Source organism: Pan paniscus, chromosome 1 (genome assembly GCF_029289425.2).
Source record: "Pan paniscus chromosome 1, NHGRI_mPanPan1-v2.0_pri, whole genome shotgun sequence".
Classification (NCBI taxonomy): domain Eukaryota; kingdom Metazoa; phylum Chordata; class Mammalia; order Primates; family Hominidae; genus Pan; species Pan paniscus.
In genome coordinates this window covers 217,601,778-217,613,862 of record NC_073249.2, presented here as the reverse complement: position 1 = coordinate 217,613,862, position 12,085 = coordinate 217,601,778, and the positions used below count along the sequence as shown (strand labels likewise).

At 53.2% G+C, this 12,085-nt stretch overlaps 1 protein-coding gene across 6 annotated transcripts in view; it reads left to right on the top strand.

Moving 5' to 3' along the window:
• PEX14 (peroxisomal biogenesis factor 14) overlaps positions 1-12,085 on the top strand; it is a 156,173-nt gene that overhangs the window by 138,635 nt on the left and 5,453 nt on the right. For all 6 annotated transcript variants that reach the window (XM_003822091.5, XM_003822090.5, XM_055103950.1 and 3 more), the window contains 3 exons: positions 5,088-5,173; positions 9,786-9,888; positions 11,119-11,216. In XM_003822091.5, the coding sequence (XP_003822139.1) occupies positions 5,088-5,173; positions 9,786-9,888; positions 11,119-11,216 (287 nt within the window). The remainder of the gene's footprint in view (positions 1-5,087; positions 5,174-9,785; positions 9,889-11,118; positions 11,217-12,085) is intronic.

The window sequence follows — 12,085 nt, the reverse complement described above, 5'->3', positions numbered from 1 at the left end:
TGGTGGAGGTATAAAGAAACAGAGTCATGTTGGTTTTGTTGGTGTTCAGTGAATAGTTAGGAGCTGTGGGGATGCACCTCTCCTGCCCCCGCTCTACCATGGTTTTACCCAAACTGGAGCCTTTGCGCAGGCTGACCTCCATGGAGCCGGGCAGAGCTTAAGCTAGTTCGTGGAGTCCTTGGAAGGCTGGGTTTTGAAGAGCTCCATGCCCTTTGCTCAATAGCAGTTTATCCCCTGACCTCATTGCAGCCCACAGCGCCACAGCGTAGAGGCAGTCCAGGAAGGCCCAGGTGTGCAGGATGAGGATTGCCACCACAGATGCCCGTCTCTTCAGCCTTCACAGAGATGCCAGGGCTTTGGTACTGGTGAGGAACCCCTGCCACGCAGCTAGGGCGCCGGTCCTTAGACAGCTGGGCTCTGAGTGAGAGTGAAGATATCGCCTGTTCTTGGATTCTTTGGGGCTCACAAAGCCCTGCCACCTTCAGTCAGTGCTTGATAAGAAGAGAAAAATGTCCTTGGAACCCCCCTGGCTGGTGGTGGCACGAGGGTTTCTGACCCCAGGCTTGTTGCCCACTTGCTACCTTGTCTGCCTTGTCTGCATGGCAGGCCAGTCCCTGCTTCCAGAGTGGAGACTCGAAGCATTTAAGAAGCCCACTCATTCTCTTCCTTTTCTTCCCAGCTAGAGAAGAGTGACTGCCCCATCTCCTGCCCTTGTCTTTATACCTCCGGACATTCAGGGAGCCTGGTGGCGGGGAGGTGTGCTCCCAGGCGCCCTGCTCTCAGTTCCCTTGCGGGGTCTGCACCAGACTTGGAAAAAATAGGCCCCAGGGTGGGGAGGGGCAGGACTTGAGGTGGTCGTGGCTGGGAGTTTGAGCTAGTGTGGACTGTGCTGATGTTTTTGCAGTAGCCTGGTCTGTTACCCTCTGAGAGCCACACAGCGGGTAGGAGTCATCTCTATCCGAGTTTTTCTCTTTTTTCATTTTGCCACAAGACAGAATTGTATAACACATCTCCAAAACGAGTAAAATGGCATTTCAGCTTCTTGTCTTTATAGACTCTCTGAACTTTAGGAAAGATCATTCTGGTCCCTTTTCATTAATAATGAAAACCAGGGGGCAATAAAATGTTCTTAACGTGAGCATGGCAGGAATGAGGAGCGGTGAGGGGTGAAGGGTGAGGCTGCAGGGACCACAGGTGTTTCTTGGGGCTGGAATAGCTCAGAACTCTGGAAAGTGAGGCAGCTGTTGGGAGGGTCCTGGTCGTCAACCCACACAGCCAGCGTCTGCTCAGCCTTGACAGCCCAGAGGGCCCCAGAGAAGGCTGTCCTTCTCATGGCGGGATGTTTGCGGGTGAGCAGAGGAATCCAGCAAACTCCAGGTGCTGGTCAAGCTTTCAGCCAAGTCACAGCTGCTTTCTTGCAAGAGGCTTCGTGGTGTCTGAGAAATCAGTGGTGAATATGGTATTTGGGCCGTGGGCCCCGTTCTGCACTTGTTCTGCCTGAGGATTTTGGCTGCAGGGAGGGATGTTCCGGGTATGGATGAAGGCCCTCCTGAGCAGGGACTCTGAGAGAGTGGGGTGGCCAGGTTGCTCTGTCTTCACTTTTTCCTCCTGAAAATGGACTTGCACTAGATGTCAGGTTTTGTATCTGGAGCGCCAAGCAAAGCTGGCTAGAAGAGGGGAGACAGAAGAGACACCTGACCAGGACTCCAAGTGCCCGGCTCCTTGGGGTCGAGGTGAAAGATCCGTCTGCCTCAGTGCTCTTAGAGCTCCCTGTGTAACGAGAGGTGATTTGTGTCGGGTGGGGGTGTCCACCATCAGTGAAGTAGCACTGTCCCCTTCCCATGGCAGTTTCTTAGACACCGAGTGTCACTGCACAGCCTGGGAAGGGAGTGGGGAAGTCCTTGCTAACCATAACACAAACCCCAGAACCCATAAAAGAATAGATTGATAAATTTGTATAAAAACCTCTGCATGTGACAAAACACCATTAGCAGAGTCAAAAGAAAAATAAACCACAGAAGATGTTTGCGATGCAGATCACAGACAGCGGGCTAATATCCCTGCTATATAAAAAGTCTTTCTAAAGTGACAAGGGAAAAGAAATCAAGTAGAAAAGTGGAGAGCATACAGTACACCGAAAAGGAAATGCTGATGAAAACATGCTCAATCCTCACTCAAAATGAGATCAATGCAAATTAGAACTAGAGTGAACTTCTGTTTTCCTGCTGTGGTATTGGCAGGAATCTCTGCGTTTGAATCGTGCATTGTGTGGGCGCAGCCGTGGGGAAGCAGGCACTGCGCAGCGGCTCAGGGTGAATTATCGGCCCCATGGAGGCAGCGTGGCAGTATTTCTCAAAACTGCAAATGCACACGCCCTGGGACCACCCTCTGGGGGTTCTGAGGCTCACAGGGTGCGTGTCCCCATGTGGGAGATGGCACGTGTGCACGTTGTTGATGGCAGCGTGGTGTGCAGTAGTAGAAAGTTGGAAATGAGCTGGTTGCCCATCGGAGGGCAGGTGAAGTGGAATATCCTGCAGCTGTAGAAAACAAGATTGAGAGATGGGGAAACGTGAAGGAAGAGAAGACATCCTGTGCCGCCTTAGGTGTGCACACAGACTCACTGGAAGGATAAATGTAAGACTACTAATGGCTGTTGGTGGTGGGGAAGCCTTTTTTCACAGGCTGCCCTGTGCTATTCGATGAGTAAACTGTATGCGTGCTACCTGTTCAAAAAGTGTAAAACAGAAATGGGAGGTGGGGACTAAGGGAGAGGCCCTATGTTGATTACAGTTTTGGGACCGAGATTCCAGGGCTAGGACACACCGGGGAGTCTCGCGTGGAATCCGCAGGCAGGGAGGGAGTTTGGTGGCCAAGGAGGGACTCCAGGCCCCTCCAGCCCTGTCGTCTCTGCCCCCTGAGAGTGCCATTCAACAGCCCTGGGGGAGGGGGTGTCTCCTTGCCCACTCGGAGGTCTTTGCGACTTGGATCCGCCTGGTCGGGCTGCGTGCCAGCAGCCCCTTCCCCCTCATGCCACATCCTGCCCTGAGCTGAAGGAAAGAATGGGCCTTCTCCTCCCCTGTGGTCATAAAACGCCAGGACATGGAAGGTACCTCTGAAAACTTACAGGCACAGGTGAGAACTGAGGGCAGAAGTCTCTCAAGCAGCAAGTCCTTCAGCTTCACTCGGCCGTGTTGTGACGTTCCTTCCCAGAGTTCAGAACGCTGCTGATTTTCCCTCTCCCCCTTTCTCCCAGATGAGCAGCACACCGTGGGGGCGCCTTCCGGATAGCTCTCCACTGGTGCTGTGATCGCCTTCCCCACTGGTCTGTGTCCCACCCACGCCCCTCCTGATGACAGATCCTTCGGGGGGAGGCAGAGCACCCGCCACGTGGCCTGGAGATGGCAGCTCCAGAAAGGTGTTCGCAGTGGAGACGGGGCTTTCCCGCGTGCCTCGGAGGATCAGATGAGGTTGTGGACGTGGGAGCACTTTGTGAACTGGGCATGGGAAAGAGTGAAGGTGGAAACTCTCCCCACGTCAAGTAGAATTGCATTCAGGAGGGCACTTTGCTATGTGCCGTTCTAAAGAGAATCGGCCGGGCGCGGTGCTGCTCGCCTGTAGTCCATCTGCTTGGGAGGCTGAGGTGAGAGGATTCCTTGAGTCCAGGAGTTCTGGGCTACGGGGCACTGTGCTGATCAGGGTTCTGCACTAAGTTCTGCATCAATATGGTGACCTCCTGGAGCAGGGGACCACGAGGTCGCCTAAGGAGGTCAGAAATAGAGCCGGTCAAAACTCCCATTCTGATCAGCAGTGGGACATGCCTGTGGATCGCCACTGCACTCCAGCCTGGGCAACATAACAAGAGCCCATCTCTAAAAAGATTACTTAATACAAATAAAGAGAAGACAACGGGGCCAGGTGATCTTCCATGAAGACTGGCTGCCCTTCACAGCAGCAGCAATGTGTTCTCCTGAGACATCGCCCCACTCCCTTCTTGCCCTCTGTGCTGGTCCCAGTCCCTCTCCACCTCGTGAACCCTTGCAGCAGGGTCGCCCCAGCTCTTCTGCCTCTGTGGCCCCCACTTCTGACCACCCTCAGAGCCTCCCCAGTGCTGCTGTCCAGGGTCATGGCACTCCCTGATTCACATCCCCCAGTAATTCCCATTGCTTAGGAAAGAATATTCGGCTTCCTTGACCACACAGTCCACCTGGTGCCACCTGTCTACCTCTTTCCTGCCCCGCCCCAGCCCCCACTGTACCTGCGGCTTCCTTGGCTCCTCTCCGTTCTCCCCAGCACCCTGCTCTTGGGGTCCTCTGGGCCAGAGCAGCTCTCCTCTTTAGTCAGGCCCAGGGTGCTCACCTGGTCTACACCCACCTACCGTCTCTCTTTTGTGCTTGCTCCCCTCCAGCCCCCAAGGGCCTCAGGGCTCCTCCAAGGCCCTGCTGACCCCAGCCCCTCTCCCCTGCCACCCCCATCCCTTTTGATAGGCGTTCTCACTCTCTGAAGCCTTGCTCAGTCATTTGGAGACTTGTGTTTTCTCTCCGCTGGCTCCAAGCGAGAGCAGGGCTGGGAGGTCTAGTTTACCACAGCCCACCCCCGTGCCCCCACCCAGCGTACCACGGTCCCCCTCTCCACTTCGCTGAGGCCCCGCTTGGTTCTGCTGTGGCCCCCAGCTTATCGCCAGCTATAGTAGGGCATATATGGGTATATTTATGCTCCCCTAAACATACTCCTGTTATCCTCTCTGGATCTTTTGTTCCTGAGGTAGAGACCATGCTGTTGGTCTTCAGATCACCTCTGCCACCTGACTGCCAACTCAGGTCTCAGCTCACTGCTGGATACCTCCACCCACAGCCTGCAGTCAGGGTTGGGTGACTGGCATCCCTTGTGTCCCAGTTGAGGCAGTGGGAACAGGAGGGGTGGAGCCGGCTGCTGTTGTGATGATCATGTGCTGCCTTCCTGCGGTGGAGTGTTCCACTTGCCCATTGTTGGAGGCGAGGAGACTGTGCCACTGAGGCACCTGTGCCGGCCCCCACCCGAAGAAGGACGCCATGTGCGTCTTCTAACCCTCCTCCTCTTCCCGCCTGTAGGTCCCGCAGGCTCCCGATGGCGAGATTACGGCGCCCTGGCCATCATCATGGCAGGCATCGCATTTGGCTTTCACCAGCTCTACAAGGTGAGTCACCCCCAGCGGCTGCAGGTGCTGTGCCCCTGCCACCCTGTGGCATTCGGCACCCTTTCACTGGTTCCCCTGCATGGAGGCACTGCCGTGCTCTGCCCTGGAGTGTGTTGGCAGTGAGAGGCTGTGCTAGAGGTCGGGGTTCACAGCTGGATCCAGGCAGGCCCTGCCCTGCTGCGGGGCTTGGCAGGCTCTGCCCACCTTTTCTCCAGTGCTCAGCATATACCACCCAGATCTCCACTTGCAGGGGCATCGTGAGGTCTGTCCCTTGCCAGCCCATGTCAGGCACTTACAGTAGTGCCCGCACGGGGAAGCCGTGCGAGCAGTTTTGAGACACAGAATAACATAATGGCGAAGAGCATGGACGCTGGGCCAGCTGCTTTGCTGAGCCCTGGCTCTGCCCCTCAGGAGCTTGGTGATCACAGGCTCTGGTCTGTAAAATGGGAATAACAGTCCCCACTTCACAAGGTTGTCGTGAAGTCCCGAAGAGTCAGTCTCCCTTGTAGAGGACTCAGAGCCATGCCCGGCACATGGAAGTGCTTTATACACCATTGTTCTGCCACAGCATTTAAGAGCGGCGGTGAGAACCTCAGTGTCATCAGATGTATGGGAGCTGTTCTTTTTGCTCTGTCTGTTGTGCTGCCATCTATAGAAATCTAGGATTTCCCAGGCTTCTCAAGTCAACTTTCAGGATCCCACGTTCATTGCTTGCAACAGAACTGCAGGCATGACGTGAACATTGACTCCCTTGTGAAGGCCCAACTTGGACGTGAAGCAAATGAGTCTAGAGTCTAGAAAATGCAGGCCAGGGTAGGTGCCCAGTCCAGATCTTGGAATCCTGTAGAGAAGCCTCTTTTCTTTCGAGGCTGCCAGCTCCTCCACCCCTGATTGGTGATTTTTTTTTTTTTTTTTTTTTTTTTTTTTTTTTTTTTTGAGATGGAGTCTCGCTCTGTCACCTAGGCCAGAGTGCAGTGGCATGATCTCGGCTCACTGCAACCTCCGCCTCCTGAGTTCAAGCAATTCTCCTGTCTCAGCTTCCTGAGTAGCTGGGATTATAGGCGTGCTGGTGCACGCCCGGCTAATTTTTGTATTTTTAGTAGAGGTGAGGTTTCACTGAGTTGGCCAGGCCGGTCTCGAACTCCTGACCTCAGGTGATCCGCCCACCTCGGCCTCCCAAAGTGCCAGGATTACAGGCTTGAGCCGCTGTGCCCGGCTGGTGATTTTCTTTTTTAAACAACCTGAATGAGCACTCAGACTCGCCATGGTCACTCTTAGCACATGAAGCATGGTCAGCCGTGGTACTCCGGATTCTTCATTTTTGATGTAATACAAAAGCTAATGACAGTTGTAGCAGAATGTAATTTTTTAAGTGTAGCATGTATTCCTGGAGCTGGACATTTCCATGTTAGAAATTGAGAAACAAGGGCTGGGCGCGGTGGCTCACGCCTGTAATCCCAGCACTTTGGGAGGCTGAGGCTGAGGATCCTGACTTGATCATGAGGTCAGTAGATCGAGACCATCCTGGCTAACACGGTGAAACCCCGACTCTACTAAAAATACAAAAAATTAGCCCGGCATGGTGGCGGGCACCTGCAGTCCCAGCTACTGGGGAGGCTGAGGCAGGAGAATGGGGTGAACCTGGGAGGCGGAGCTTGCAGTAAGCCAAGATCATGCCACTGCACTCTAGCCTGGGTGACAGAGCAAGACTCCTTCTCAAAAAAGAAAAAAAAAAAGAAAAAGAAATCGAGAAACAAAACATCCTGGGTTGGCCCAGGTGCCGTGGCTCACACCTCTAATCCCAGTACTTTGGGAGGCCAGGGCAGGCAGATTGCTTGAGCCCAGAAGTTTGATATTAGCCTGGCCAACATGGTGAAACTCTGTCTCTACCAAACAATAAAATAAAATAAAATAAAATAAAATAAATAAGCTAGGCATGGTGGTGTGAGCCTGTAGTCCCAGCTATACTCGGGAGGCTGAGGTGGTGGGAGGATCACTTGGCCTCGGGAGGTGGAGGTTGCAGTGAACTGAGATCACACGACTGCACTCCAGCCTCGGCAACAGAAGGAGACCCTGTCTCAATTTAAAAAACAAAATAAGCCAGGCGCAGTGGCTCATGCCTATAATCCCAGGACTTTGGGAGGCTGAGGTGGGCGGATCACTTGAGGTCAGGAGTTTGAGACCAGCCTGGCCAACAAGGTGAAACTCTGTCTCTACTGATAATACAAAAATTAGCTGGGTGTCATGGCGTACACCTGTAATCCCAGCTACTTGGGAGGCTGAGGCAGGAGAATCACTTGAGCCTGGGAGGCATAGGTTGCAGTGAGCCTGCAGTGAGCCGAGATTGTGCCACTGCACTCCAGCGTGGGTGAAAGAGCGAGACTTTGTCTCAAATAAATACATAAATAAACAGAACAGAACAAAAACACCTCTTGGGACCCGGTTCTTCTCCCTCTGAACTGGTGCCCCCTTCAAATCACTGACTGTATACAAGCACCAAGAAGAATGTGACACGAACGCCAGAGTCCTCAGATGAATGCCCCGGCTGTAATGAGCAGTAGGCACTGTCACATGGCCACCCATGGAGGGCCTGTGGCCTGACGGGAGCGGGAGGACAGCTCGGCAGCCCGCCTTAGTGTGGGCACTCACACGGAGCTGCCACTTGTAGTTTCTACGAAGCTCTGGGCTCTCCGCTCTGCTTTAAAAAAGAAAAGAAACGTTGCAATATCAGTCACAATGGTAACAAGAGAATTTCTAAAGCATCTGCTCAGTTTCTCGAAATTTAAAAAAAAAAAAAAAAAAAAAGAAATGGTAAAAAGCCCTCGACTGGCTTTATAAGCACGTGAAGACTTTGGCTAGGGCAGCGTGTCTGCTCCTGCCCTTAGGACTTCTGATCTCAGAAATGGGGTGTTTAGTTGGTTACACACACATATATGAATTCTTTTTTTTTTTTTTTTTGAGACACAGTCTAACTCTATTACCCGGGCTGGAGTGCAGTGGCATGATCTCTGCTCACTGCAGCCTCTGCCTCCCGGGTTCAAGCGATTCTCCAGCCACAGCCTCCCGAGGAGCTGGGATTACAGGCATGCGCCACCACACTCAGCTAATCTTTATATTTTTAGTAGAGACGGAGTTTCACTGTGTTGGCCAGGCTGGTCTCGAACGCCTGACCTCATGATCTGCCCACCTCAGCCTCCCAAAGTGCTGGGATTACAAGCGTGAGCCACCGCGCCCGGCCAAGAATTCTTTACCTTTCATGCTGAGGACATTTCATCCTGAAGTGTAAGGCTACCTTTGATGAGTTTTGGCTCAGTTGTGGGTAATAGCTCACACTGTGGTTGAAAAGCACTTTGCAAAATAGAAAATGCGTCTATACATGTGCTGCAGAAGAATGATCTTCACTTAGGAGTCACTCTGGAAATGAGTTCCCACAAACCCCTTGTGAGAGAGCTTCTTTTCCTTCCCTGGTACAGAAACCGTAATGGAGAAGTTTCCGTCCTCTTTCCTATCTGGGCCCAGATAGATTAAGAACCAAAGTTATCCCCGGGCAGCTCCTGCCAGGCTTGCACTGCACTGCCTCTGGCAGTGCCCACTGAAGTGGGCAGCGGGTCTCACTCCTCACCTGGGGGGCTTTGTCTCCATGTCCCGAGTGGCTGGACGTCAGTGCACATGTTCCTACACGCAGCTGTCCCTGCAGGCCCCACCACCCACCTCCACCCCTCCACACCCTCACCTCCAAGGCAACCAAGAGCACCAGTTGCCAGCCCTGCCCTGCCTGCCTCCTTCCTGAACGGCTCCTTCGGGCGTCCCTGGTTCTAGGCCCCTGTGAGGGGTGGCCCTGCCGCATTCACTTTCTTTTTCCCCAGAGCCAGTTTCTTCTGGTCCTGCGCTTTCCTCTCCCTTCTGCCTTGTGTTTCATTCTGGGGAACTCGACTTCTTTTGACTCTTACGTGAAGGAAGTTTGTTCTGAGGATTCAGGCTTCATTTAGAAAAAGACTGAGGTGACCTCTTCCAGCAGCCTCAGAGCGCACATGTTATCCCCTGGCGAGAGAACCAAGGGTCCCAGAAATGTGTTGTTGATTTTCCTTTAGTTTCTCCAGCGATGTTTTCTTTATTAATTTACTCGTTTGTTTCTGAATAGGTGATTCACTCACAGGTTCAAAATGTTCACAATTCAGGAGAACATGCCGGGAAGAGCTGCCCCGCCTCCCTCGCCTCCTGGAGGCTCCAGCATTATCTGTTGCTTGTGTGTCCATCCACATTTATATCTTACAACTTTGACAGTAGAGTTTATAACTTTGTGTTACAGAAATAGTGTAGCATCACTAAGAAAAGTAAATAAAGGAACCAAAAAGTTCCCATCACAGCAGATCCAGCTGACTCTCCCTGTCCACGTTCCCTCCTGGTCCTTGTCCTTATTCAGGCAGAATTTTTACGTGGTTGTAATCGCAGTCTCATAACTTTTTCAAATATCTTGTTCATTTATGGTGTTTGCTTAGGGTTTCCAAAACCCAGGGATGACAGGGAGAAAGTTGGGCGGCAGAATTTGAGAGATTGTTGGAGGATAACCCCGGGTCCGTATGCATTCCTCACCCTGTCCCGCTTCTTGCAGAAATACCTGCTCCCCCTCATCCTGGGCGGCCGAGAGGACAGAAAGCAGCTGGAGAGGATGGAGGCCGGTCTCTCTGAGCTGAGTGGCAGCGTGGCCCAGACAGGTAAAGATTAATGACTCCATCAAGTCACCCCTCACAGCCTTCTCCAAGCAGCCCCTTCTCTGCCCCTCCCCTCTCCCTCTGTCTCCACTCTATGTGGTGACTTCATTTATCTGCTCTGAGAATCTGTTCACATTTGCAAATGAAGCCGCCGTCATTTCGGTTTAATTTGAAATTGCTTGTTTACTGTCGGCACGGCCTCAATTAATTATGTTTTTACGGAAAGGCTCCCAACCTCAGAATATTAATAAGGGGAATAAAATGACAGCCTTTCTAAGGGCTGTAAAGTTCATTTTTAATTTCTGCTTCTATGAGGTTTTCAGGGGGGTTTTCAGTGATTTTCCCCCTTCCCTCTAAGACTCGACTGTGGGGTCAAGAGAGTCTGTAATTACTGTGGCTCCCGGGACCCCAGCCACCTCCCCTGTTATCGACTCAACAGGGCTCGCGTTCATTACCCAGTGCCCCAGCGATGGCCCAGATTAGCTGGGACCTGTCGCGCCAGAGGTGGCTTCTCTTCTTTATAAACTTGTTTACTAGACGGCAGCTCTGAATCTAAAAACCAGAGCAAGGCCAATGAGAGAGCCACCTGTCCCAGGCAGGAGTCTGTGTCCCTCTGGAGCACGTTTGTGAAGCTCACAGAAACCCTCTCAGAAACCCTCTGACGCGTCTATCCTGCTGCCGTTTGCTCCTGCGAGGCTGACATTGGTGGCAACAAGGTCCTGAGGGGTCATGGGACACCAGGGAGTTGAGCAGGCAGCTTGGGTCAGGTGGGGAGGGTGGGAAGGAGCAGTGGGAAACAGGACATGCGGCTTGAGCCACTCCTGGATGTGAATGTGGCGGGGACCTGAGATGCATCTCTCCCAGCATTGGAGACCCCAGGAGTTTCACAAGGACACTGAGGCCCAGGAGATGAAGGACGCAGGCGCCAGAGAAGCCGGGAGAGCTCAGCAAATCATAGCCAGCTCTAATTAGAGGGGAGAGGTTCTGGACGGATATACTGTTGACCATGGACAACTACACAATGGAAAGATAAAGTAGAAATACTAGAGGTTAGATACAGTGCAGGCAGATCACCCAGAGTGCAGATAAATTAGATGGATTGTGGGGGCTGGGGGTGTCTGCAGATAAATTAGATGGAGCGGGAACACGGGCAGCTCCTAGGTGTGCGGACCAAGCGAGGGGAACGTCTGTGCCTGTGAATTTCCCAGCGCCGTGACTGCTTTCTCCTCGCAGTGACTCAGTTACAGACGACCCTCGCCTCCGTCCAGGAGCTGCTGATTCAGCAGCAGCAGAAGATCCAGGAGCTTGCCCACGAGCTGGCCGCTGCCAAGGTACCTGTCTCTGCTGCACAGGGCCCTCCAGGCCCAGGTCTGTCCCATGTGCCCTTCACTCTTGTCCCTTGGGCCGGGCTTGCCACCTTCGGGAGCTGGACTTTGCCCCAGTCTCACAGTGGTTACACAGCCGTGGCCGATGCTGCCCTTTCTCTCCTTGTAGAGACAGGAGGCTGTTGCTGGGCAGTCAGTGTGACGTTTAACCGTCGAGGCCATCCTTTCTTTATGTCACCTCCCAACAGGAGGAAGGAAAAGCTACCCTCTGCCTGTGGAGATCTCATGGCAGCCACATCCCCGCAGCTCTGGAGGCTTTCTGTGTAGACATGGGACGGTCTCTACCTATAAGTTAGGTTGCAGGTCACAGCATGGCCAGGAGGGGTTCTGGAACAGACAGGGGAGAAGCGAGTCGCAGTCAGTTCACCAGCACCAGCCCCATCCACACCGCAGTGCAGCGGGCAGGTTCTCTAGACTCAGGTTTCATGGGTTCTGGCAACCCTAGGGAGCCAGAACCAACTCCCAAGGTAGTGTCCTTGCCTCACTGCCCAAATGTGAAGAAATCTTGGCGTGGCAGCTTCCAGGATCAGGCTGAATCCTGGTCCTGCCACTTGTTAGCTGTATGACCACAGGCAAGTTACTTAACCTCTCTGAGTCTTAGTCTCCTCATCTGTAAAATGGAGCCATAACGGCACCTAATTCCTGGGGCTCTTCATGGGTTCAAGAGGGTGCCTGGCTCCAGCCAGCTCGCAGGATTGCAGGCCTGGGTTCTGTGGGTGGGTAACAGAGGTCATCCCTGAGGCGGCATCAGACAGACCGGGCCCAGGAGACAGTGGCCTGGTGGCTCCAGAACACCCACTGGCTCCTCTCTCTGT